Raw genomic sequence first — 27,645 nt, 5'->3', positions numbered from 1 at the left:
TGACCCGTACGACACAGCCATTTCGACTATCCGCTCGCTGTGACGAATTACTATTGTGCGCATTTCGACTATGTCATACCGACGCGCCATAGCGTCACGTCCGCTGACAGGATGATAACTTTATTGCAGAGATCGAGCTCTTCCTTTGTAGTCGATCGCATTCCTCGAGAGTGTCTCCATTTTCCGGCGTGTCATCGCGATTTTTCCGCGAGTACTAGCGCGACTTGATCGGCACGTGCCTCCTAAACAAGAAATTTTTGCGAACGAAATGAAAAGTTATTTCATTATCGAACGATAAGCATCTCGAAGATGTTACGCGTTGCCTTTCGAACTGTAACCGAAATTTTCGAGATATATATTACACTCTCTCTTATCTCGCTCTTTTATCTATTTTCTTTCTCTTTCTCTCCCTTTCTTTTATCGCTTTTATTAATTCCTCGCGTTCGATCCGATATCGGCACCGGATAAGTTGATTTTTATTTTGATACGCATCGCATATTATAATTTTTTGCGTAAAAATAGTAGGCTGACGTGGCAACGAATGCACCTGCGCTCTGTTAATCTATCAGAGTGTAAACGTTACCTCGAGATAATACGAGTGCGATAATTTCCATGCAACTAACTATAAAGCATAGATATATATATATATATAACTACAGCGCTTACAGTTCGTGTAAGCGATAAAGCTTAAATCTACGCTTACATCTGACGTTGCGCATGAAATGAGGTAAATATAATTTCTCCTGTCACTCGCGCGCACCAGCAACGAATCCATTTTCTGACGACGTGGATGAAATTCGTGCGATATCGTTTCCGATCGTTTCTTCTCTTTTCTATTCCAGGCGAGAAGATGTATTTCCTTTATTTTGGCGTGATTGCACCACACATCTCGAAAACGTTTGCCAATCGCTACGAGCTGCGCGAGGAGTATGTTCGAGAGGGAATAAATTGGAGGCGGATAGTAAAGGGACTCGTTGCTTTATGAAAGGCGTCATCTCTGCAAAAAGAAAGAAAAAATTAGTTTTCAAAGGCCATATAAAATTACGACCTGCGAAAACTTTTACGTGCAAACAGGACCCGAGATTAAATTTGCTTATTTAAAACGAAGAACGTAGTGCACTTTGCAAGCATAATATTAAGAGATCCTGTGACACGCGGAGCGTGTGGCGGAATGTCGCGGAAATATATGAAAGGGTGAGACATGACATGATCCACGACCCACTTTCTTCAACCTCAGAGTTTACTCTCCCCCTCTCCCTCTCTCTATTATACACAGTCCAGCTTCCAGTTGCCTTTTATCGGACGTACCTGCATTGCCGATGCGCGCGGGATGTTTCGTGAAATTGGCATCTCGTGGATTAAAGAGCGAAAAGTGAGTCCTGCCCGAGTCGAACCTTTCCGTTGTTATCCGCCTTCTGTTTTTCTCGTCGCCTGGATGTGGACTTCACACATCCCTTTGTTCGCTTTTCGCAGTTTGCGCTCTTCTCCCGTCAGTGAAAAGCTCATCTCTCTTTCTCTATTTCCTCCCCCCGCCCCCCCCCCCTCTCTCTCTCGTCTCTCTCGTGTCGCGGCGAAAGCTATTTCTGGAAATTCTTGGGAGGATTATTGCGGCGCCGCGAGACGAGAGCGACGAAGTAGACCCCCTAAGTCTACTTAATGCTCGAGTTGCCGGCGAATCGTTTAATTATTTTGCGCCGCGGTGCTCGACGCCCACGATCTTCGGAAGCGTTTTTCGCGCGCGCGACGAACTTCGTGAAAATTATTGTCGGCGCCGTCGGTTGCCGTTCCCCGATGTTCCGCGCTGTTTCAATAATAATCACAGTAGTCGTGTGGAACGTGTCGCCGTAAGTTCCGGCCACGTCGGAGTTTCAGACGTCTATAACCAATTTATTTATATCTATAAATATACCTCGTAAAATTTTTTCGCAAGTATCTTTCTTAACGAAATTGAAATTAGTCGTTAAATTTAACTGTCTAGTGTAATTTTAGAACGCATTGTCAATAATTCGTCTTCTTTTTTTTTTTTTTTGGTCTCCGTGTCTACCTCGCCATGGGAAATGGAGGGTCCGGCGCGGAAAAACCGCTCGTGAAAACACTCAGACAAAGCTGCCGGTGCATTCGACTGATTCTCAAGAGTTAACGTATCGTTTCCACGAGACTGCCTCGCTGAGGAGGACATACTTTTCGTGTCGTCTGAAATTCCTTTTCACAATGGCAGGGTATATTTTCCCTTCGACGAATCTCGCGCGTCTCCACGGTTACGGAGCAGCGTCGAGCGTCCAGCACCCTCGCTGCATTCGCTCCGTCTTCCCCATTCCCTCTCCTCCTCCCCCCCGCGTCTCCTCTTCTCGCAACAAGGTTTCCATGGCGCTCGGCTGCGGCCCCGCTTCGATCCTATCGCGCGACATCTTATCCGTGAATATCTGCAGAAGGAATATGTAAATAAACCGACTGAGATATTCATGCTGCTCCTGTTGTATCCCCGTCTCCATCCCGATTGCCGTCATCCGCCTCGCGGATAAGTATGTTTGTGCGATGCACGTGAGATGACGTGCACGAGTGCGTTCATAAGGTGTCCGGAGAATTTTCCTCGACCGGAGCTCAACTCGCAAGATTTTCCGACGATCCCGAAATGGATATATACATATTTATGGATATCCGGATATCTTCTGTCGCGTGATTTTCGACGACGCATTGTCTGTCGGACGTGGCTTCGTAATTTTCGCGGTTTTAGACGTCTCGATGATTATGGTGTAAATTGAGACGCGCGATAAATTCTATTCTTCGGAGATTCCCTCTGTGGAGAGAAAATTATGAGAAAATACGATCGACGAAATTTCAGGCGATCGCGTCTCAATCACGTAACTCTCATGCAGCTTCATCGAAGGAGGAAATATTGCTTCCTCGGTTTACAACCGGATAAATCCCCCGACACGCCGACGTGTCGTGAAAAGCTTATCTCTTATTATTTTCTAAGGTTCAAGCACCGACAAGGCGCGATCGTTACCCGGCGAGCTGCTGGAAAATGTCTTTATTTCTTCTCCGCGGAGTTCCGAGGAAACGCGGAAAAATCCTTTCGATCTCGCAGACACGAGTCCGCCAGGCTGTTTTCTTTGTTACTTCTCTCTCTCTCTCTCTCTCTCTCTCTCTCTCTCTCTCTCTCCCTCCTCTCCTCTCCTCTCCTCTCCTCCCTCCGCGCACCACCGTAGGTTTTACTCGTCATGAAATCGGGCGGCCAAATAAAGCAAACTGTCGTACCTTTCTCGCCGGATGACGCCGACGACGCGAAAACGAGGGCGTCGCTAAGGGCTTTCGCGTGTTTCTCGGCTGTCACATTATCGTGACAGTTCACGGGAACGCGTTGTTGCTACAAATGTCGGGGCTCGCGGGCATCCTCTGTTTCAGGCAGCAGCCGTTCATCCCGCTCGTCCAACTCCCCCCCCCCCCCCCCTCCCTCCCCACCTGTTTATCTCGCGATCGTCGAACGAAAGACACGCTACGTCTACGCTAATGACGGGTATCACGCTGCGCCAGGAATGGCTCTAACAAACGATATATTCCCCGAAACGATTTCCCGAGGCTAAGCTTCCATGCCGAGTTCACATCGCTCAGAATCTAACTGAAATAATTAATTTTTACTTAGGATTAAATATATATTTTGTTTAATTAACTTGTCGATATTAATACATATGGAAGAGATGCACGTAAATAAATTGCAATTATTTGGGGTCAATCGAGGAAAATGATTTTTTAACAATGACAGACGCGAACAATGTTTCGCGTGTCTGTGGAGGATCCCATTTGGAAGGATGTCTGGGCCGTGATTACAGACTTGGTTGCCCCACGGCGGTCAGCCGCCATTGTGTACCGCTTCGAAAGCTCGATGGACATGCACCTGGGTAGCATATACCGATGTATAATGCAATAACGTAATAACGTGTCCTGACCTTCGTATAGGCTTACGAAGTTCGGATATTGGTTACCGTGTTTAGGACGCGGCATTGCCATTATACACGTTGCTCCGTTTAATCCTTTTCCTCACAGGCACTTTGCGAAACTGCGTTATTATGGGACAGAAATATCTCGGACCCGTTAATGAATCAAGGTACATGACGTTAAAGCAAAAATAGATATCAAAGAAGCTTATTCCGTAGAAGGATAATGACGTTTTGCAATTACGTCTTTGAACAGATTTTTCTTTCAGGATAAATTATCACTATGTAGAATTGTTTCCCGTTATGCTTTTTTTTTTTATCTCTGTCGATTAAATTAATCATTAATTGTCAAATTACGATTGATAAAAATGGATTATTTTTTTATTACATTCTTCGGATGCCATATGAGAAGTTATTAGATTCCTCTCGCTCGTAATGATACTTGGCGTGAGCCATATTTCGACTCGCAGTTTATAGAGACTCGCTTTGAAAGTAAAATTCGGAGTATAGGAGCCGTAAGTCTTTTATGGCATATATTGTGCGAGTCAAGGAGAATTTCTCCCTTGCCACGGCCCTCTTTCGATCTGCACGATCGTCGTTTTCTCAGGAAATCAGAAAAAGATTACTTATGCTATCCTTAGCTCGAAGTGCGCTTTCAGCAAGAGCACCTGAGAGAGAGTCGCAATTCCGAAACACTAAAAGGGATATATTATATATAAAAGAGCATAAGAGGTCACATTACTACTTTGACACGCATAACTCTTGCTCCCTTTGATTTAGAATTATTTTTCTTCGTATTGCCGCTCGTATATTTTTTATGCTTCTCGCGAACTTCCGCCTGTAACCTTTCCACTACATCTTTGAAATACTGACTTGCTACGTAATGTATGTCAGGAACGTAGATGAAAGAACATACCTTACCCTGTTTCTCACCTTCGCATACGATACCCATAAGATATTACATTTAAAAATGCAGATATGCCCAAATACTCTGAAATCAATTTCAGAGTAGAATTTTCGAGAATAGAATTTTCACGTGAATCTTAAATCTGACGACTTGCGAATCGTAAAAATTCAAATTCCCCAAAATTGGCGAAATATTAAAGGAATATAATTAAATGAGATGACATGTTAGAACTTTAAGCATTGTTATTTAAAAAGTACTGCTTTATATGTTATTTTCTTTGGTTTATATTGTAAACAAGATGATCTAAAAAAGGCAAGATATTTAATGATAATAAGATATTTTATTCAAACACTCGGACACAATTTGATGTAAGAAAAGTTTCTTAATACAAGTTAATATTTTAATTAAAACTTGCTAATGACAATTATTCTTATATTTTTAAAAAGTTTTATATAAACACTTTCGTATAAACAAACACATGAAATTTGAGACGAGATCTTGTATGGAAATTTGAGACGAGATCTTGTACGGAAATCTCGAAACTTACGATTGTATGTCAGAAACATTATTTTAAATTTAACATTCGTACTTTTTTGGTTAAAGTCTGTATTTTCAAATGCATATTACACATACATCCCCCTTTCTACGAAACTTTTATTCTTTTTCCCGATGTCTGCTTCTTCCACGAGAGTTGAAATTGATTGTCCCGATATCCTCTTTAAATCTCCTCCACATTTTTTATTGAGAATTTACTCCAGCAATAATTCGAGCAGCTTAAATACGACCAGAAGGAAGAAGAAGGTTTCGTGGATCTTTTTCTTTCATGCTACGAAATTGTTTCCGACGCGAGCGGAAAATCCACAACGCGACGAAGTAAAAAGCTTACGCGTATGCAAATTTGTCGGTATGTTTTTATCTTAGCGTTTCCATTTCGTATAAACTTTATTCTTTTCTGTATTTTTGTTTTGTCTCTCGGTATTCTGGCGTTCAGCATTTTTTCTTCTTTCCGACAATTGCGTGCATATTTATATAATACCAATATTAGCGTAATGTTATATAATATCGATAATATTACGTAATATATAATACCAATATCATTAGCGTAATACTATATAATATCAATAATATTACGTATGACATACGTAATGCAATAATATATCACGTAATATTTTACTGATCTGATTTAATTTTATTATGCAGTTTTTATTTTGTTCGTATCATCTCAACAATGTATTAAAAAAATCATTACGATAACACATCAAGGGAAAACATTCTTGCAAGATGTAAAAATTTGCATGAATTAACGTGGTCTCTATTTCTATGCTATATCGATTCATATCGCACGAGAAATTGCAATCTTATATCCTGCAATCTTGCAGTCTTCAAGGAAGTGCAATTTTTATGTGAAGAACGCTCGAGGATCTCTCGCGCCTTCAATCTTTACTTTTCTTCGATTTTACACGAATACATTTCTTGTCGTAAAAAATGTGGAATCGTGTCGTACACAGAAAAAAAAATTAGTCTTAAATCAAAATGAATATTCTTATATATTAGCAAGAATATTATAATCTTCATATGGAAGATTTTTTTGTTTTGAATTAAGCAAAAGTAATACAATACAAATTCAGTCAAATCAACACTAAAATTTTTAAGAAAATTATAACATTCTTACTTATATGAGAATATGATAGTATTTGTCTTGATTTAAAACTGATTTTTGTTTGTGTAGTCAAGCAACGTGAAACAGCTACGATAGATCCCTGTTGTATCCGGTCAGAAACAGACACCGAGGTTTCTGAAACAGGGGTGCGATGTCCTCCATTTTTTAACATAATGTTACGTAATATAACATGACATTAATTTTATCGTTTAAATATGACATATCAGTTTAGCTACAGCTTCTAAATGCATTTCCTCGTGGCGCCAAGTTATAATACTTTGCACTTGGTAATCGCGAATTCTCTAACTTTTTACACGCTTTGATCGCTGACAACTCACAAGATGCGAAAAATTTAGTTAGTTTTGAAATTTAAGTCTGATCTATTTTTTTTAATGGGGGAGGGGGAGATAACTCGATTTTTCCGAAGCGAGATTCCGCGTTTCAAACGCGATGTGCAAGATCGCAAGTTTCCGTACTTGCGTCACACTCCCCCACAGGTCAGAACTTCAGACGGGATGGGATACTTAGGTGTACCTTGACCTCGACCTTGAAGCCATGAAATGCAGGAGAGTGGTTTGCTCCGTCGCACCATTCCCGACATTCCCGCTTTATGCGGTTACGCGTTACGCGGCAACGTGCACTTGGTTGTTGCTCTCGTCTTTCTTCCAGCCTTCATCCCCAGCCTTCTCCGTTGCTTGCCTTGAGATCCGCGCGTTCCGTCCTTGTCTCGCACCGCCGTTCATCATGGATTCTCGTGCTACCTCTATCTCTCCGTCGTTTCTGCTTATGGAAAGGTTTTTGGATCAATTGCCTAAATCGAAGATCTAACTCGACAGATAAACGTGTTTATTCGGACTTGCTTTATATCCGCGGTGCGGTTTTCCCGAGCGTGAAAGACTTTTTAAAAATAGGAGAAGAATGTTGTGATGTGAAATGAAATCTATGAGATGATATTACTTTTACGAGTCCACATACGCGGTGCAATTAATGTCTCGGATGGAAAGGTTTTCTTGGTGATATGAGATAGTTCGTGATGGCGCATTTAATCGAGGTGTAGTTTTCACCATTTGCGAGCGAAGAAGAATGCGTCCTTGGGATAGAAGGGCTGGCATGTCTGGTCCGCCATTCGTTTCTTCAATATAAAAAGTAAGATGGCGAAGGAGCTTGATAGAAGAAACCGGCTGCCCTTGTCCTTACTACGCGCTTGGCTTTCAGACGTTCTCTCTCGGCGAGTGATTTTGCGACCGATATAAATTTACGTGTATATTTTCTCGATGAATAAATCACACAATTTGGAAACATATGAAAAATACGAAGCAAAGCGCAAGAATATAAAAAAATTGCGATGGTTTTTTGAATCATCAATGCGCGCAAATGATTGATTTATACAGACAGAAATAAATTACAGCGTCACTTTTGGAGTTTCAGTGAACCGACGCATTCCGATAAATCACGAATCGCGATTTACATGCATTTATTATAAAAACTCACATCATGTATAAAAATTCAGGTTATCTCTTTGCACCGCGTCATGCGTATTTTTGCAAAACGTTCAGAGTAAAATCGTTTAAATTGATGAAAAAAAAAAAGGGGGGAAAAAGTTTAATCTCTTTCTTGAAATCTGCGAATAACGAACATACCATGCGAAATTTATTCCAAATATTATTGTACGTTGCTTTATTTTTCTCTCTTCTTCGAGAATAACAATTAACGCGATTAAAAAAACTTATAGATGACGACGGTCTGGCAGTAATTTGCATGAAATTTTACGCTCATTGATTCAAGCTCGTTAATTAAACGCTCGGATGAGACTCGACCGTTTCTAGGACAAACAAATGCCATATGGAGACGGCGTGTGTGAAGTGGTAAAACAATTTCATAGCAATTCGAAGTTACCAAATGGACGGTACCCGTGATTCCCCATCTCTCCGTATCTCCGAATTCAACAGGTTGCAGCTGGTGGCTGGAGGAACGCCTCCTCCTCATTCTTCTTTTGCTCGCCCTTGCCTTCATTCCTTCCTTCCTTCCTTCCTTCCTGCCTGCCTGCCTGCCTGCCTGCCTGCCTGCCTGCCTGTCCTCCATCGTTCCTTTTCCTCGTTTCAATTAAGTGGTCTGCGACGCGTACTTCTCCGCTACTTCTTTCAGCCGCCAGCGACACGCCTCGATCGCACGTTAATTGCGAGCGTTAATTGTGCGATTGCGAGCTACGTTTGTATCTCGCGAAACGATCGCGTACACACGTGAGCACCCACCCGCGGAAAGGTATAAACAACCTCGTAACGTCTGTACCCGCCCGTTGTATGCAAGTTCATTAACTGTGAATTTTTCCGACCGATAATACCCCACGATCCTTTTTACGAAGAATTAAGCTCGAGCAACCATCGAGCTCGGCCGCCAGTAAATTTCTTGCGTACAACTCGCGGTCGCGGAACCGGCCGGAAGAATGATGGAAGCGAAGGAGGGATGGTGTAAAACGAAAGAAATCGGATTACACTTCCTGCCAACCCGCAACAGACCGTGATGGTCAGATCTAAGCCGGCCCGCGGTGCGTCGCGCGCGGTCGTCCATCACGACTTTATCTACTCGCCCCCTTTCAGCGTCCGCATCTCTCACGTAATTATCCGAGAAGATTTATTGGACGTAGCTTTCAGCTTTGAAACTTTAAAAACAATTTTGAGGAGAAATGCGAGTCGGGGTTAAGCGCCGTTGTTATCTAGACGTTAACTGTTTGTTTCTTCCGTTGCAGGTAAGAATTCCAGACCTTTCGAATTTTCGTCCGTTCCCCACAGCACCGTTCCCGGTGGTAAGTTTAACTCACATCGTATACAACTCACACTCACGCAACACAATGAAATGTTACCATTCCGAACGTTATTATTCCATTCGTATTTGTACACATTATATAAATTAACAATAATTTGCGTATAACAAAATCACAAACACGCTGTACATATTTGATTTATTGCGGAATAGCGGAATAGCCAAGCGGTTGTTTCAAAATCGTTGTCAACAATTAAATCAGCGATCGGTTGAAAAGTCCTTAGGACTGGTTCGAAATTTTTAAGAACGTTTATCGAGCCTGCAAATTTTATCGCGCCTCCATTTTCACTCGTGTGACAACGAAACAAACGTGCCTTCGCTCGACTACGTGACTGTTTTATTGCTGCGTTACGACATTTATTTTATTGTTCTTTCATATGAATCTGTCTCGTATACTCGTTCGTAGCGTCAACTACGGAGAGGAAACGACCGACTAGTCGAACTTCAAATAAATAGTGCTTCCGCAATCGTAAAAGTGCGAGGAAACAGAAAGCACTTGGCGACGCGATAAATATAATCTTTTTCTCTTATCTCTATTTCAGTATTTAGTGGCTGAAACAAAACGCGTTTTTTCTCCTGTATGAATTTCAGAATAGGGATATTTCGAGCAAATTATTTGTGCAAAAATAAAAATTCAGAATTTCCATTCGCATTGTTTATAACTAAAAAAATATCACATTTATTAATCGTGGAATTGTAAGTGTACAGTAAGATTCTCTCTCTCTCTCTCTCTCTCTCTCTCTCTCTCTCTCTCTCTCTATCGAGATCAGCATGATGTTTAACGCATCGATATTAACGGCCAAGATTGTTTTCATGTACGTCTCGTGGAAAAATGCCAAGGTACATGGCAGATTAAGGAGAACAGGTGAATCGCGCGAGAGAAGGAAGGCGAACTGATGGATAATTGCTCACGCCGCGGCAACGATCTACGGATCGAGGGTCGTCGTTGCAATTTAAACGGATTTATGGTACTCTCGGTGCCTTTAACTCAGCTAGTCCCTCGGGCATCGAATTTTCGTAGTCACTTGCTGGGTGCATATGTGTACGTGCGTACGTTTGTGTATGTGCCACCGCTCTAGAAGCCGCGCTCACACGAACTTTTCTGTCATGGTCGATCGTGTAGCTTCACGCTTTGGTAGAGCGGAGGAGGCCTCACCGGATTCCTAGAAGAGAAAGAGAGGGACTTGGAGAAATTTCGAGCCGTTTATCACGACTCCGGGGCGTTCCACCATTTTCGATATTTATACTGTAGGCAGGCTCCTCCACGAATTCGAACTGCATTCGAACGGCCCGCGAGAAGTGTTTTATCTTCCCAGAAGAGTGATACCTCGCCGTAAGAAACGGGAAGGTAACGATCGCGGAAACTCCCCCGAGTCTGTTTTTTTTTCCCTTCTTTAAACTGAATTTTAATAGTTAATTACGCGAAATGCGTCTTAAGTACGTCTGCCACGATCTAGTTCTTCGCGAGTGAAATTAATTGTTAAGTCTTGTGCAACGAATAACACGGCATGTATTTAAGAGAAAGATAGTTTGATTATATTTAACTGTTATTATTTTATTTATGTGTTTTACGAATGTAATTTTTTTTTTTTTATTCTGACAACTGTCTGATTCGATCTTAATCGTTTTTATGTTGTTACTTGTTGAGCAATTTGGCACCAAACATTTTCTTCTTGCAAAAGTTAGATATGTTAACGCATCGGCACTGCATACTTGCTAACTTCTAATCACTTTAACGACGTTAAATTTGAAATCGGAGAACTGCTAAAAGCGGCAACTACGAGATCCGTGCACCGTTTAGTGGAATAAAGTGTTTGCTCCGCCAGTTTCAGCTCCGTCAGGAAGGAGCAACTCGAAGACAGGTCATTGTTCTGCATTCGATAATCGTCTTCAAAGTGCTGTCGAAGCTTTGTGTGTTTATCCATGCCTCGGAAGCCCGTAGCGATCTTTTCTTTAGACTGAAGCGAAGCCCGTTAGAGCGGACTACTAATCTGACGAGGATAGAGAAGCGAAGTTTCCGATTCTCATTCAACTTAAGTCGCAACTCCTCGTCTTATTCATCAAAATTCCGTGCGTTGGTTTTATCAGCTTCAGTTATTTTAATCTATCAATAATAACAATAGCGTTGTTCGTGATATTACGAATTGGATATGCAGAGAAAGCTCGAATTATTGCCAGTCGTCTCACTTTGTTTCAAAAAATTCTATGTGTGTGTGTATATATCACTCATATTTGCAATTTACGTAAAATATTTTTTAATATTATATGGATAATAATAATTTATACAGTACACATATCACAAATACGTAAATATTTGTCGTAAACATATGTGGACTTTATAATCTGGATACCGTCTGCCATTGTGATATAATGATTTTATAACGTCAAGAGATAAATCTCTCTCTCTCTCTCTCTCTCTCTCTCTCTCTCTCTCTCTCTGTTCGGCGAAAAGCTCGTTTCCTTCCTCACGGGAGAATCTGAAACGCGACGACGGGACAGCGGCAGATAGACAGGATGCAAACACTTTCCGTAAGAAATTCGCGGCATTATCATGAGCAAATTTGACTTTCCGCTCTTTCACCTCCGCAGATTCGCAAGCCGCGCGCTCGCTACCTCCCTCTCGAGAGCTTCCTCGCCCGCAATAACCGACCGACGATGCGGCGGGTGGCCTCCCCGGCGGGGCCGTACCACCACGTGCATCCTGCTCTTCAGCATCCGCTTGGTAACCCGCCACGGGATCGACTATGCATCAGGCGAATTCCGGCGGTCCGCCAATCCGCGCCTGAATCCTAAGATTCCGTGCGATCGACAGAGTGAATAAGGACAGCGCGAGGTAGTAGCGGATGAATATTTGATACTTCGCTCCGATACGTCGCGGGTTTCACGCGATTTCTCCAAGTTGGAGAGACTCGCGAGCGGCGAGACTTCCTTTTTTTTTGGAAACCGGACGAAGCGATCTCGATGCTCGTTAAACGTTATCGCGAGGCGTAACCGTGAAGCTGTGACAGCGGATATTTTGATAAATTTTTCGTCGATGTTCGCGAAATGTCGAGGAGAAATCCAAATTTTTACGGCACAGTCAATTTTATTATTCATCGTGCATAAGATGGCGAGACGTGTTCCCATTCAGCCAAAACCATTCCGGCGCATATACTTTTCGTTTCGTCCACCGGAAGACAAGCGCAATCTCTCGTAGTCGATTCCAACCAGGGGGTGCCTCTTTTCGCGCTTTTATTCCCACGTTTCAGAATACTTCTCTCTTCTTCCCGAGCGCGATGACATTCCTCTTTTTTTCTCGCCCTTTCTTTCTCCCTCCCCTCTCTCTCTCTCTCTCTCTTCCTTTCTCGTCTTTCCTTCGATACCTTGCATGTCGCGAGAATCGAGGAAATTCACGCTCGAAGGTGCATCCTCGAACAGTTTCCTGAGAACGTCTATTCCTCCCGTTCCTCCTCGCGCTCTCCTCATCCTCGAGCGGCGAGCGACCCGAAGTGGAACGGGGGTTGGAAATTTACGCGCCACGGATTTCGCTCCTCGTTTACCCCTCGGTCCTACGGAAGTCGAAGATCGCTCGAGCGTATGGTGCGGATCGTGATATCTCGATTAGATATCTCGACCCGTTACTCCGGCCGAGCGGAAGGCAACTCTTCTTTCCGGGAATCTATCCGTCGCTTCGATAACGCGTCTTTCCCCCGCGGTATCCCCGTGGAACTTTTTACGCAAGAACCCACGCTTCGACGAGCAGATCTCATTCGCGAAAAGTATTGAGTCTTCGTAGTGTCACATTGGCCTGACATAAGCCGCGATGTAGCTCGCTATTCTATTTATTTGCCCTTTTTTAAAGAAATATATCGAAAGAAATATGTTTTACGAAGTTAATAAAACCGGCCGATAAATGTCAAAATTATTTAAAAAAAAAAAATCCAACCTTCTCGGATTAGCTTGGATTAAACTGCTCTCCTCTAAACAGTTTTCTAAATGAAAGTGTTTATTTAAAATTAGCTATTAGACGAGTCGAGAATACAACTGTTTGTGTGTTACGTAAACCGAGGAATGTCGGCTTATGTCCGATTGCGCGACACTCTCACCTATTATCATTTCTTTCCCCCTTCTCGTAGCCACGTAGAGCTGCCACTCGCAGAACGCGCCGAACGTAATTTCGAGAATGGAACGTGGCGGCGGACGACGCCTGGTTAAAAATTAAACGAACGCGTGATTGCCAACGTTACCGGACGAAAAGCGGGGCCAGGATCGGATTGGCCGTGCAAACGCGATTCGATCACCAAGGTCCTTCTGTTCGTTTCCCGGCCTATGGCTAGCTGGAGGTGATTCCGAGTCCGAATACGAGGGGGGGGGGGAGGAAGGAGGAGGAGTAACACGGAATACCGCGTCCCCTGGGAATAAATCCACTACTAACATGATACGTACCCTCCCTCCCTCCCTCCCTCCTTCGTTCCCTTTCGCCTTAACTCGACTACTCGACTGTGGGGGGTTTCAAAACTCATCGTGAAACGTGCCCGGAAGTCCGAAGTGGTCCAGCAGTGGTGCTTCTCAGTGGCACAGAGGCAAGAAATCCTTAATCATCGTTGGAAAACCTCCCTCTTCTGGGGAATAACGTGCAGATCATTCTGGTGCGGGTAGGTAATTGAGGATTATGGGTCGAGATTCGAGGTGACTAGAGAAAGCGTAATCGGGTTTCTCCCGGTAACCGGTGACCAAATTTAGGGAATTGCGGTAATCCTCGATTCGTGATTGATGTAAATATCAGAGAATTGTAAATCTTGGATATAATAAGAACAAAAAGAATTTTATTAGAAGACGTTTTTGTGCTTGTTGATTTGTCTCAAATTTCAACGATCTTTAATTTTATTATTACTTTTATTATTACTTGTTTCTTGTTATTTCTGTTGTTACATCGAAATTCTATTGTTCGGAATTTATTTAATTAATTAATTTCAAGTTTCTTGGACTTTCTGTAATCTACGCTTTCGCAATCATCCTAATTCTATTCATCTGTATTTTGGCCAAACGATAGCTTCCCCGGACCGTTCCGTGATTCCTCTAATGGACTTTTAGAGAATTGGAGCATGCGTCACGTACATAGCCCATATTAATATCCTTCTACGGTATCCATCTCGTCCCTTCCTAAAGATGTCCCAAGGGAGCCCAACGTACCGTTGGTAAGTGCGATATTTACTTTAGAGTCTTGCTCCAGAAATTTCTCCGTAGGTCTATTTACCAAATTGATCTTTTAATTCCGTAATTGCTAGCCGTAATAGCAATCGTATAACACTAAGTTTTCCCATTTCTAGAACGATTTATTTCGAATTAGTTTAACACGTAAAAATCGTCTTTCGACTGTAAAAAGAAATTTTAGTTATATTATATACACAAAAACTCTTATTTTTATTTCTTAAAACATGTTTAAATACTTTTCAATTCAATTTACTTACTCCAGGATTTTCGTAGTTGAAATTTTAATTTGCACGAAGAGTTTCCGATATTACGCGTTGTTTTCAGTGTAGGATATTCTCCAATCTGGTCGCAAGCATGATCGCAAAGTGATAGCTCAGCGTTGATATATCGCGCGGTGTCAGATCGGTCGAGCGATGGCTCGCGCGCATTCCGCCGCCGAGATCTTCTCATGCCGCATCGGTTTATGGCGCGTCGGAGGCGAGCGATGCTCGCAGAGAGACTTGCAAAATGGCGCGCGGAAATGCCAGCGCGGGGTGCATTGTTTCGAGCCTGTGGCCTTGGTCATTAACCCTCCCGAGAAACGAGGTTCCGCAGCTTGCCGTTTCTCCCATCCTCGCCTGGTTACAAAACAGCGAGACCGACACGCGCCGCGTCCATCCTCTCTCTCTCGGTTGTGTCGGCCCGCTTGTCCCTTCGGTAACGAGCCGAGATGCATGAAATGCTCGCATGAAATCTCGTTGAATACTTGGCCACGCTATATTGCTCGGCCGTAACAGCGCTCGCCTCTACGCGGCGCGGCTTGCGGCTTGCGTCTGTCTATGTCCGACCCGCAACTACTTTGGGTCATAGCTCAAACATTATGATTTGATAGGAGTTGATATGATAACAATACAGGAGAAAATATATAATTGTCTCACTATATACACGGGATGTAATATATGCACGTGTACGCAAAACTTTTATGTATATTTTAAATAATTATAGAAATATAGAATTTTTACTTTCCTTCGAAATGTGTGCAACGCGTGCTCGATAAGTAATTTAATATCGCAAAGTATTTTAAATGCGGTGGAAATTTTAGTTTACCGCGATTTATTTCGCGAGCTTTCAGAAAGTAATGTTTGGTTGTATAGTTATAAGGAAAGAGTGACATCTCGGTCAGAGCATGATATAAATCGTTCATCTTGACCGATAGACACTCGGCTTCTCTCTCTATCTCTCTAATAAGTTACATGGTGATAAATCGGGAATCACGTGGGACAATGATCATCCTTTATGACGACACCGGAACGCGTTACGCGCGTCGTGGCATCGGATGTACTTATAGTAGTTTGTTATTGGCCGCGGACTCGTAACGTAGAAATTATTACACGCCTGTTCCGAGGGTACGTGCGTCAATACGCGAGCGACATATTCATATACACTCCCTTTTGCATTAAGACGATAGTCGATGCCATTTAACAGCATTCGATAAAATGCATTATTATGCCATCGCGTCATTAGGTGGCGTCACGGAAAAACCGTTACATATTATATGACTTATAAATTGAACGAAATCACATTACGCGAATTTACAATATTCATTACAAACACTGCCGTGCGAATGTCGCCGGCCATTAAATTTTCAATATTTATTATTATTATTGCGCTCATTATACATTCGTAATACAGTTTACGTTATATTTATCATGCAGACTCATTATCGTCGCTTTGATGATAACACCCGTGCTAAATATTCAAAAGCGTGAAAAAGGTGTTTCGCATTCGACACGTCAGCGTCGAAGCAAGACAGCTGCCGAGACTCCTCACCTCCCCCTCGCGCAACACGTACATCAATCAATCTCTCGATTCCCGCCGCACGTCGGCGAGATTTCTCGACGTACCAACCGACGATGGCTTCGTGCATTCCGTCGTTACTTCCGACTGGCATTCCGACGACAAAGCCATCGAAACGGAAGATAAATAGCACCGCGCTTGTCTCTCGTGATTTGGAAAGTTCCGTGCATAACGGAGATTAAAATAAAGCGAGGCACACAAGACCGGATGATTTTCGCAGGTGGAATGTATATAATAACGCCGGCGGGCCTCGTCTCTCTTAGCCACGAGAGTGGACATCGTGATTCCTCTATTTTCCTCGATGCTGCTGATGCTGCGAGCACGGTGCACGAGAGAAGAGAGTGTGTGCACATGCGTGTATGCTCGCACGCGCGCGCACACACATATACACGTGCGCGCGCGCGCGCGCGCGCACACGCTTAGGTCGATTTTAATTAGAGAGTCCTGCGCCACGTATCCGAGGCTGCAGGACCGAAACAGGCTCTTCGATTAAATTATTAATTAACGTTCTCCTAGAAATACCGCGCGCGCGTGTACACGTATACGCATGCACGCGATTTCTGATTGAGGGAGTGATGAAGAGCGCTATACGCTCTCTCTTTCAGGTAGTGGACACGCGACGTGGATGAGATTTCACGCGCGTGGTTGCACGCGCGTAATCTTCACGGCGTGACCGCGCGTTGCGGGCGTGCGCGTGTCACGCGCACACGTGGAGCGTGCGCCGATCGCGCGACGTCTCGTGAAGCCGATCTCTCTCTCTCTTCCCCCCCCCCCCTCCCTCCCCTCAGCTGTTACAATGCCGCCTCGAAGTGCATTCACGACGTCGATGGACACGACACGATGGAGAGTGGCGAACACAAACGTCCACTGTTCCACATGGACCCTTGTTTATACGGCGCCTCTACGTAGCGGAATATGCGAGAGTGGCGTCGTACATATTAAGCGCATTAAAATTCAAGCGAGCGCTCGAAACGTTTCGAATCCATTACGGGCTTTATCTGTCTGCCTGTTTCTCGACCCGCGGGTGTAAAAACCAGTTCTTTACGTATTTTGTATTTTATCACCGGAACGGACCGAAATGGCAAAACGCGCGATCCTCGGGTGAACCGAGAGGGATGGCCGGAGAGAGCAAAGTCGCGTATCCTCCCTTCGCGTCAGGGGAGGGTCAATGTATGAAAGTGCCCGTAGCACTGCTGTCAAACCAATTAAGCTCGTCGCATTGTAAAGGCTGCTTTTAGGACGGAAAGAGGCGAGGAAAGGGGAGCTTTGTTGCAGGGCGGCGGTTATGGCCACATAACCATACCCGCTGCGTCTATAATGGATCAGTTTTATGGGTGCACATCGACGGTGCCGATGCAGCTTCCGCAAAGCTGGCCACAAAGTTTGCCAAAGTGCATTGTGCCGCGGGACGTGAACGGACGGACGGACAGATGGACAAGTGCGATATGCTCGATTGCGTACCTAACCTGGAAAACCACAGAGACGCGACATTTCGCGTAATTTTATATATATATATATTTTAATCATTCCGCATTTCTAGTTTCAACTAAAATGGGGTATATTTGGAACTGAACTTTGTATAATACTTTGTATAATAAATGCCGATTAACAGACAATCTCACACAATCGATTAAAATAATTTGACAACGATAATCTTAGATTGAACGTAGGAAGGATCAATGATCATTGCGTCAGGAACAAATGACATAATTAGAAAATGACGAATGTGCGGATTGCGCAAATCTAGACCAACGAATCATCTCGACTAGTTCCCCGGTCGATTTGCGCTGATTGAAAGTGGCAAACGCCATGATGAATAATAAATGCTAATTAATGTCTGTAACGCTCGTTTACAATTCCCTACCATAAATGTCTAATCAAGGGGCAAACTTCGGCCGTCTCCGGCAACCGAGACCCCGCTCTCCTTAAGCCGTCGAGTTAGTTTCCGGGGTAGTTTCCAGCATTCTACATTCAGCTCCCCGCCACGCCGCCTCTCCATCTATCTTCCTCCGTTCGAGTTCCCGTGTCTCGCTCACCCCCGTTCTCGCCGACCCTTCAAGTTCCGTCGGCTTCCCCCGTCCTCCGTATCCCTTTCGTCATATTTCTAAGTAAATTTCGTAGTATAATTAACGTTTAATAGCTGCCGCCCCTTGTCGACCGCCGCGCGGTTTACGTCACGAATAGGAGCGATCCCCAAACTAAAGCAAACCCCCATCTTTTCGCATGACGGATTAACCGACCCGAGCGATAGTTTAATGATTTGCCACTGGTAGACTACTGCGTAAGGGGGTCAATAGTCACGAGTCTTCGCAGAGATTTCGCAGAATCGAATTTTGTGGCGGTGAAGTTTTGGTCGAAATCTGCCTCTCGCTTCTGCCATTCGCCGATGAGAAATACTCCGGCCCGGTCGTTGGCGCGTTTGTAACAAATACAACGTCGTCGGCGGGGAGATGTTCACACCTTCTTACGTCGGCCGCGCGACGAATGCGGCGCACGTGCGCCGCGAAATAGAAAATATATCTTGCGGGGAAGCGCGAAGACCATCCGTCGCTTTCGCTGTCCGTTTGTCTCGTTGACAGGGATCACGAGTCCTCCGTGGAAGCTTCTTCATCCGTTTGCTCTCCCCACCTCCGTTCATCCTATCATTTTTTTTTTCTTTCGCCCCTGTTTCTCCTCTCGGCCTGCACGCACGAACCTCGTTCGTGAGATCCCGCAAATCCCGAGATCCGGAGATGTATGCCGCGTGTGACGTATTCGAGGCGCTTTGCAGCGACACGATCGGGATCCCCGCTGTTTGTTCACGTTTATCGAATCCTTCAGGCGGTCTCCGTTGCCTCACGTAACCGACTTATATCTGTGAGACATTTCTTAGCGTTCTTGAAATCGAGCGAGATCCTTCCGAGGACAGTTTTTAACGATGAAATTCGTACGACATAAACTGTTTATTGCATTATTTATTTTTTTTTTTTATAAATTGCATGTAAAACATAAAATGTGTGTCAGACAGAAGGAGATCGCTGTCGACGTTTGGAAAATTTTTGTATGATTGAAGCAAAGAATTATTCATTAATAAGTCTCATTAATGACGTGATGTGATTATTGTGATTACATATTGTAAAAGACGTTTGTGTTTTTCTATCTATCCAGTAATGAAATCTCGTATGATCCATTTGTCTCGCAAACCTATTCCTCGTGGGATATTGAACAGAAACCGCAGAGGATTAGACGCTCCCATCGCTCCTACAACTTTCTCTCTAGCTACGAAATTTTCTCGCTTCTTCCCCTCTCGAATACCAGCGCTGGATAATCGACTCCCGTTGGATCCCACAGGATAACCCAACCATCCAATAAGAATCCGCTTATCGTCGAAATAAGCGAAGGACCATTTGTAAATCGAGACGACACCTGCCGTTCGTGGTTCATGCCGCTTTTGATTAATCGACGCCGACGTCGATTAACCGTTTAACCGCTCTTCAGCAGAGATATCTCGTTTCGCCCCTGGTTCTTTCCCGGGTCTCTTTACCACCCCCCCCCCACAAACTTGTATCTCTCCTCGCGTATCCCTCTCGTTCCCACAGGGAATTGTGACGTGAGGTAAAGGGAGGGACGAGCGGAGAGAGAAAGGAAAAAAAAAAAGAAGAGAAGAAGAAATGAAGGAAAAAGGCTGTGTAGGGACGGAGGCCAGTCCGGAGGAGCTTCTATTATTTTTCAATTGCCCGAGCAAGCACGAGGTGGGATTCCGGTATCCCGGATGTAATTGGAGTCGGCTTTGCCACAGCGAAACGTAACCAACGAAATAAGACGGCGCCTCGGACGACGCAGGTACGAGAGATAAAGAATGGATACTGTCCTGGACACGGGGGAGGGAGGGGGGAGGGGGGCGCTGCGGCGGCGGCTCCCAGCAGGATTTCGAGGAGGAATGGCCAGGACGACGTGAGCGGCGTAACCTAACGCGCCGGGCGAGACTCGTCGGGGGAAACGGTAACAAAATATGCATGTAGAACACGCCGTGTGAGTTCGCGTGATCGATCCCGGCTGAGGACGGCCGGCCGTCCGTAACCGGATGCTGGCACGTTTGGATCTCGAGAAATATCGAGGAGGAGCAGGTCGGATCGATGGCGCGCGAAATAATTCACGACTCGTCGCCTATGTTCCCTTTTATGCCTTCGCCCGTCGTTATGTATTATTTAGAGTTTAATTTTACACCGCGCCCTGGGTCGAAACGTCGGAAACGTATATACATATGTCTCCGCCGAATCGAACGTCAACCGATAAAAGTCCGCCGAATCTCCGCGGGACTGAATTCGAGAATCGTAAAATGTCCGAATGGACGAGAAATCGAGGTGGTCTAATGATTTTATTGGAAAAAGAAAAAGAAAAAAAAAAAGAAAAAACATAGCCGCCCCGTCTTTCAAGGTGGAGAACGGCCTTTCATTAGGCCGCCGGGAGCGAGGCGCTCCCGATTTCAAGGGATAGCCAACCGCGGCCGACTTTCGCCGCGAGTTTAATTAAACTCCGAAGCACCCGTTACCTACATTTCGCGGCGACGCGGACGGCGAATGCATTGTTAGCGTAGCGCTAGCGCGGCGAGACAATTGGCGATCGTGTATCGCCGTTGCCAGCCAGCCAGCCAGCCCGGAGAAGTCGATTTCCTGGCCTGGCTCTGTTCCTCTTTCTCCTCCACCGCGTCCGACGAACCTCCCCGCGTCGGCATCACTACTTTCCCCTCGTCGCGCAGCCCTCTCTCGCAGCGCTCATTCTTGCCTTTATCTGCCTCGCATTGGCCGGAGGCATATTATGCGAAGGGAAGGCAACGTCGGCTTGCTTCAACCCCCGTTCCATCCTCCACGCTCTCTTGCTTCGAGCTCGCTCCTTCCTCTTTCTCTCTCGTTAGCGATACGGGATCCAGATATCAGACGCCGCATTGTGAGAGAGGACTCCAACCCCGCGAACGCGGTCGCGGCGTTTAAAGCCCGATTCACGTTACAAGAGGATGCTCGTTAAGCGTTCACATGCTCGTTACGCTGCAGTCAAATATTTCCAACCAGTTTTGGTCATTGTCTTAAGAACGATATTAATTGTGTTTTTATTATATTCAATTATACTTCTCGAGTTTTAAGACGCGCCATAGTCATTGTTAGTGCAGGAGGGAAAGTCTGCAGACACGTAGATTGCCTGCGCGATAAAAATTCAGGTTAATGATATGTAGTATCATAAATGTCGCATCGTAAAAATATTTCTTTAAAAATGTTTTTGCGTATAATTTATAGTAGAATGAATTGTCTTTCACATGACGGATGAAAGTCCGCTTGTTAATAATAACAATCGCCGTCATGAATAATTGAGCGTCTAATACGTCATTTTGATTAAATTTCATTACACTGGCGGCGTTATGAAATTGCGTTTCGTAAACACTGAATTAAATAGCAACATTACTATTATAACATTATGTAGTAATGCCCTTACCGTATAATAACGGCTGCGTGCAATTTATAATGCAAAATTTCTCGTTTACCGCGCCTGCTTTGTAGTTTGTTGACCCGTACAGTGGTGCTCATCGTGTAATATTTATTACACTATTTTCTCGAGAAATAGAATGCGTTGCGTTGAAATGTAATGTGTTGTGAAATTGTATTTATTTCGCGATCAACGTCTCATCGCGTTCTAACGTTATCGGTTAATCTCGTTTAATTAATAATTCCATTCTCTCTACGTCACTCTATCGACTCTCGTGTTTAACTTTATTATTTTGTCCGAAAGGGTAATCATAATAATATATGAGAATACAAGGCATACAGAGAAAAAATTAAAACGTTAATTAAACTATGTATGAATTTATAAAGTTAGAAATAATTTTTGGCTTTGGTATATAATATTAAATATATATCGATATACACACACACACACACACACACACACACACACACACACACACACACACCAAGGATTAAAAATATAATTAAAATAGCTCTTTATAAATTCAAGGAATGAAATTTCGATATCACCTTCCACTCGTAGAGAAGAGAAATGTTAAAGTACACCGCAAACATTAAAATTGCGCTTATCTCGACTATGTTTCGTTCCCGTTCCCGTTTCATGTCGACCGGGACAATTCCAATAACGAGCTTTTATCCAGTTTCGATCGGAACCTACTAATACCGAGGCGAGGCCGGCTTCTCTAAGCGATACTAACTACACGGCCGCAATCATCGGTATTGTTACTTCGATCCGCCGTCGCTTGTGGCGAAGCTGCGCCTCGTACTCGGGAAATTCGTTTCCAGCTTTTACCCCCGGACGCGCGCGGCTGGAAGCCATTCTTCATCTCTCGCGAGGGGGCCGCCGAAACGAAATTCCACGTTTCTCTGTTGCGCCGTCGATCATTTGATTTCGCGCTGCCGATACGTAAATAATAGACTCCGAGAAACATACGCCGCCGTCCCGAATCGACGGGAATTCGCCGATTGATTTCGTATCAGCTTCCATTTATATCAACGTCGCCGATTGCTGCTTCGCGATGAATCTGTGTTATCACCGTTATTCGCTTGTCTTCGTTTTCTCTAGAAGAAAAACACGAATATGCAAACTCCAAATTGATATAATATTACGATAAGAATTTTTTATCGTGCTTTTTTTTGTTTGCTTCAGGGATTTAACAATCTGCAAATTTATAAATTTATTAGGTTATTATTATATAATCTATAAAAATCAATGATTCTGCAAGTGCAGTATGATATCGCGAGATGTCAAGATGTAAATTCGACAGTTTCTTGTCTGTAGCAAATTTTTTACAGAAATTTTCGGATTCGTTTACGTAGCGCGTTTATAAATTCGATTCGAAGACGTTTAAATTATCGTAAATATCGACTTACAAACGCGCGATTGAATTTTAATTTTCGTCGAGTCATGCGAATTCAAATTTCATCAGTGCTGAGCGACGTCAATCACAGTTTCGGTTACAGGATTACCGATTACCGTCGAAACAATGGTGAATGAAATCGATCGGGTATCGATTCGGTTCCCTTTGAGGCTAACCGGGCACGGAGATCTCTACTTGAGACTTTGATCTTGCCGCTTCCGCGTGAAATTCTAAGCCGGTGGAGGCGCAACGCCGGCAAAACGGAATATTGATGAGTCCGTAGTAATCGGCTGCCGGTTATCGCTATTAGCGAGCATCGCACAAAGCGTTGCACTAATTAAAACGGATAATATACCGCCCCGTAGAACGAGGCGGTAATTGGGTGTGGCTGCGCGGGGGCTCGTGCCCCATTATTATTAATTGCCTCGTTAATAGGGTACCGGAGATATATATCTCTCACTCTCTTTATCTATCTCTATCTCTTGATCCCTCTCTCACTCCCTCGCTTTCTTCACGAAGCGCGCTTCTTTGTACTTTTCACACTCTCACGCTCAGCAGCAAGAATCGTTTGAAATCGATATACGAGATATTAAACGTTTGCAAGTCTTTTGCCAATTTTTTTTTTCTTTCTCCTAATTAAACTGAATTAAGCGCATACATTTTCTTACGTTCGCAACGCAAATCGCTAACCGAACGTGCGAAAAGAAAATCTAGGCAAGCTTTGCAGATGTTCTCACTCTTAAAAAAGTTCGATTTCCGCCGAATATCCTTCCGACGAAACCCTTCGACGATTAACGCCGCGATTACCAGCGCCATCGGCGTTATCGGCCGCGTTTATCAGCCAGCGTTACATTTCCCGCGATCCCGTTTTTACAGATTCCCTCCTTCTGTCTCCCTCCCGCCTCTCGAGATCGTACGTTCACGGGGAAAGTTCGTAGATTAGTTCATCACAATGATCGCATGCTCGACGCGATTGAACGTTATCGTCGTCGCGATAGGAATTACACGCCGCCCCGGCGGGGGAGAGGGTGGGGATATGGCGTGCTGGAATCGGTTCGGCACGAAGGGCAGGCCACCCTCGATACTGTCGCGATATGAACCGACGACTGGGATCCTCCCTCGTCCTGGGATCGGCAACTTGTCCCTTTTACGACGTGATATACCCGCGGAAACGGCCGCCCGACAAAGTTGTGCCGTAAACTACGTTGTGCGTTAGGGACTGCCGGAATCAACAAAGCGATTTCGTCCCGGTAACTCATACCCTCGGACTGCGAGGCTGTGGGTCATTTTCTCCCGGTTGAGTAATAAAGTCCAACCCGAGATCCTGATCGTGGACACGTTTGACAAGGGAAAAAAAAAATTGATTTAGATCATAGATCGCGTCGTGATATTAATGCCGGAAGTAATTTTCCATAAATGGTTGCTGGTCGACCGAAAAAAATCACGGTCTTTTAGGGATATATTTGTCTTTTGGAAGGTATATCAGAAAACGTATTCTCGACATTAAATTTTTGTCGCATACGTCGTATCTATTAAGAGTCTAAAAGTAATCACAACACACAGTCACGAAACATATTATTAAGAAATGAGTATTAAATCTTTTTTTATATTGTATGAAAGACTATGTTCTCTCTTCAGCATATAATATATAGAATTTTAATTTAAAGCAACTAAATTATCATGAAATTAAAGTTTAATGAGTATAATAACATTCGATACGTAACAAGAAGACAAGGAGAGTATATAAAAAAATAGAGATCGGGACCCCTGTAAAGTCTCGCATTTGACAGTCAAATGCCAAACTACAGTTACAAAAAGTGACTTTAATTTCAGTGATAGTTAATGAGGTATCAGACTTTTAATGAGTAATGTGAAGTTCCTCAAAGGTCGGACAGTTTTGAAAAAACATGTTCGACCAGGGAGCCTGTAGGCAATCTCAGGATTTCTAAAAGACATCAAAGGAGATTCGTTTTGCGTACTGAACGAGATTGGCAATAAATCTTACAACATCGCCCGATGGAGAACGGAGAAAAAGTCGAGAGAGAGAGAGAGAGAGAGAGAGAGAGAGAGAGAGAAAACGGTATTTTATCTTCCCCTCGTTTACCTAAGATGTACACCGAGATGATTACGTCTGCGACAACCATCGCCGACGGTTGTGTAATTTATTTACGTATCCTGATATCAACTTCTTTGGCTTTAATGTTTTTATTTCTGAAAGTAATTGCACTCAGACTCCTTTATGTTGTAATATCGGGGGGTAAACTAATAGTGTTTTCCGATTTTAATTTTCTAAGATCGTACACGCACGACATGCTCGAGCCAATTTTCCATCTTCCAAGATAAATATTTTATCAAATAAATCATACGCCGCGCGATGAAGTCGATCCGAAATTCATATATTCTATAGTTGAGCCAATTTTTAATCCAAGGACTTGAGACTTGTTTCCGAACGTAACGAATATTCGAGCATTTCATAAATCAGAAATAAATCGAAGATACGCTGACATACATAGCAGACGTGTGCGCAGAGAATAGCTTTTGGTTACAGATCGTAATGGCACTTCGAAAATATTCCATTCTCCATTTCGGCGAGAGAAAGAGAGAGAGAGAGAGAGAGAGAGAGAGAGAGAGAGAGAGAGAGAGAGAGAGAGAGAGATTGCTCGTGTCAAAGAAAACCAAAGTAAAAGCACGAAGATGCACCGCGACGTAATCCTCCGCGCATCCCTGCAATTTTTCCATCCAGTGTTCCTTTCTCTCTCTTTTTGTTTGTCCCTTTCTTTTTTTCTTTTTTGTATCGCGAACGAATCTCAAAGTGAGTATTTGTTCCATGCAACGAAACGGAATGGCGTGGCGGCGGCGGCAACGGCGACGGCGACGGCGCGGCGGTCGGAATGGAAAGACACGTATTGTTTTTCCCAACTGTATTTTTACATCGCATTCCTTCCTGCGCGCGTTAACGTCCATCGCGTGTCCGTTTAGTATCCGCGTACATTATGAAATAACGGGGCTCTTTGTATGAAATCCTCCCTCTCGTAGAACCGCGGCCTCCTTCCCTTTTCCCCACTCTGTTTAAACGCGTTTCGCTGTGAAAATAAAAGTAACCCCCTGGCAGTTTCGTACTTGATGTATGCATCAAGTGCTCTAGAATAATGCGTACAACCGTCGAGATTTCTTAAAGTAAATTGAAAAAGTCAATTCCCTTTGAGGGAAGATGTAATTTATAATTTCTGTCGTAACTCTTTTTAAAATTTCCAGCTCGGTGAGAGCGCCGCTTTTCAAGGGAGGGCTTCCTCGGATTCTTTGCAATCAATTTATTAACTAAGGCTCTGATTTAATTCCCTCGTATACATTCTCGGACGTTTAATATGTCGTTTTTTTCATCGAACAAACTGACTTGTCTCATCCACGGAAATTATGCAAATGTCACGTGAAGAGACACTTGGCCAAAATGAAAATGAAAAATCCCACCGGTCAACCTTGACGTTAACGAGCCGAATTTTTTTAAAAAATTCGGGAACCATTCTCGTACGTATGCAAACGAGAGGCGAGGACGAGTAAATAAATCGTTTGGAAAGATGGTTACCACCTCCTACACAGGGGAAAAGGTCTTGGAAACCGCCCAGTCAGCCGATACTTAAATCTCTTCGTATCTTCGTCTACGATCAGCCGGTGCTATCGCGCATTAATGGCTGCTACGTGTCTCTGAATAAATCGACCTACTAAATAGTTTTTCGCCGGTATTATTAACCAGCGTGCTCTGATCATTCCGTGGGGGTTAATTTTGTGTATGGCGCATTGGTGGCGTCTTTAATCCCTTCAAGAGAGTTTACGAGCATAGGGTTCAATTCATTTTAGAAGATCACATACAAAGGAAACGATTCATATATATTCATTATTAATATTTGTTCTAAAGAAGTATTGTAATGTACTGAAATTTTATTTTTCGATGCTTTTACTTGTGATATTTGATACTTTCGAATTTGACAATTGATCGTTGAGAGAATTGTCTCCGCTACAGTTATATGTTTACAAGCACAATTTTTATTTTTATTTTTTACTTATATTATTTTACTTATATTATTTTACTTATATTATTTTACTTATATTAGTAACCAAGAATTCTGTAATAAGGTTCCCAAACAGCGAAACCTTTGTCGAATTGATCAACTGGAAGGCGCAACAATGCGTATTATGCGAGACGTTTCCTTTCCCTTAAGAATAAATTCGATAATAAGCTTTCAGCCAGGACCGATGTAGGTTACTGGTAGATTGTCGTTGGTAGTAAAAAAGGAATCCAGCGAGAAAGACAGAGGAAGAGAGAGAGAGGGGGGGGGGAGAAAGAGAGAGACGCGACAGATACCGGAGACCTATTGAAGCGACACGTCTTTTGTGATTTTCTCATTACTGAAGTGGAAGGTCGATCCTGGAAGCCCATCTA

The 27,645-nt window shown here is 43.7% G+C and overlaps 1 protein-coding gene across 12 annotated transcripts in view; it reads left to right on the top strand.

Annotated features, from left to right (window-relative positions):
- Positions 1 to 27,645, top strand: part of heph (polypyrimidine tract-binding protein 1 heph) — a 366,198-nt gene that overhangs the window by 179,297 nt on the left and 159,256 nt on the right. For 6 of the 12 annotated variants that reach the window (XM_011646796.3, XM_089074312.1, XM_089074316.1 and 3 more), the window contains one exon: positions 9,249 to 9,305. The exons of 5 other annotated variants lie outside the window; for them this stretch is intronic. In XM_011646796.3, coding sequence (XP_011645098.1) covers positions 9,249 to 9,305 — 57 coding nt within the window. Of the gene's footprint in view, positions 1 to 8,812; positions 9,116 to 9,248; positions 9,306 to 27,645 lie in introns of those variants that run through there. One more of the 12 variants, XM_089074313.1, reaches the window with a different exon arrangement.

Source organism: Pogonomyrmex barbatus, unplaced genomic scaffold (assembly GCF_055798465.1).
Source record: "Pogonomyrmex barbatus isolate J1 unplaced genomic scaffold, ASM5579846v1 scaffold17, whole genome shotgun sequence".
Classification (NCBI taxonomy): domain Eukaryota; kingdom Metazoa; phylum Arthropoda; class Insecta; order Hymenoptera; family Formicidae; genus Pogonomyrmex; species Pogonomyrmex barbatus.
The sequence above is the reverse complement of the archived record's forward strand: the minus strand, read 5'-3'. Positions and strand labels throughout refer to the sequence as shown.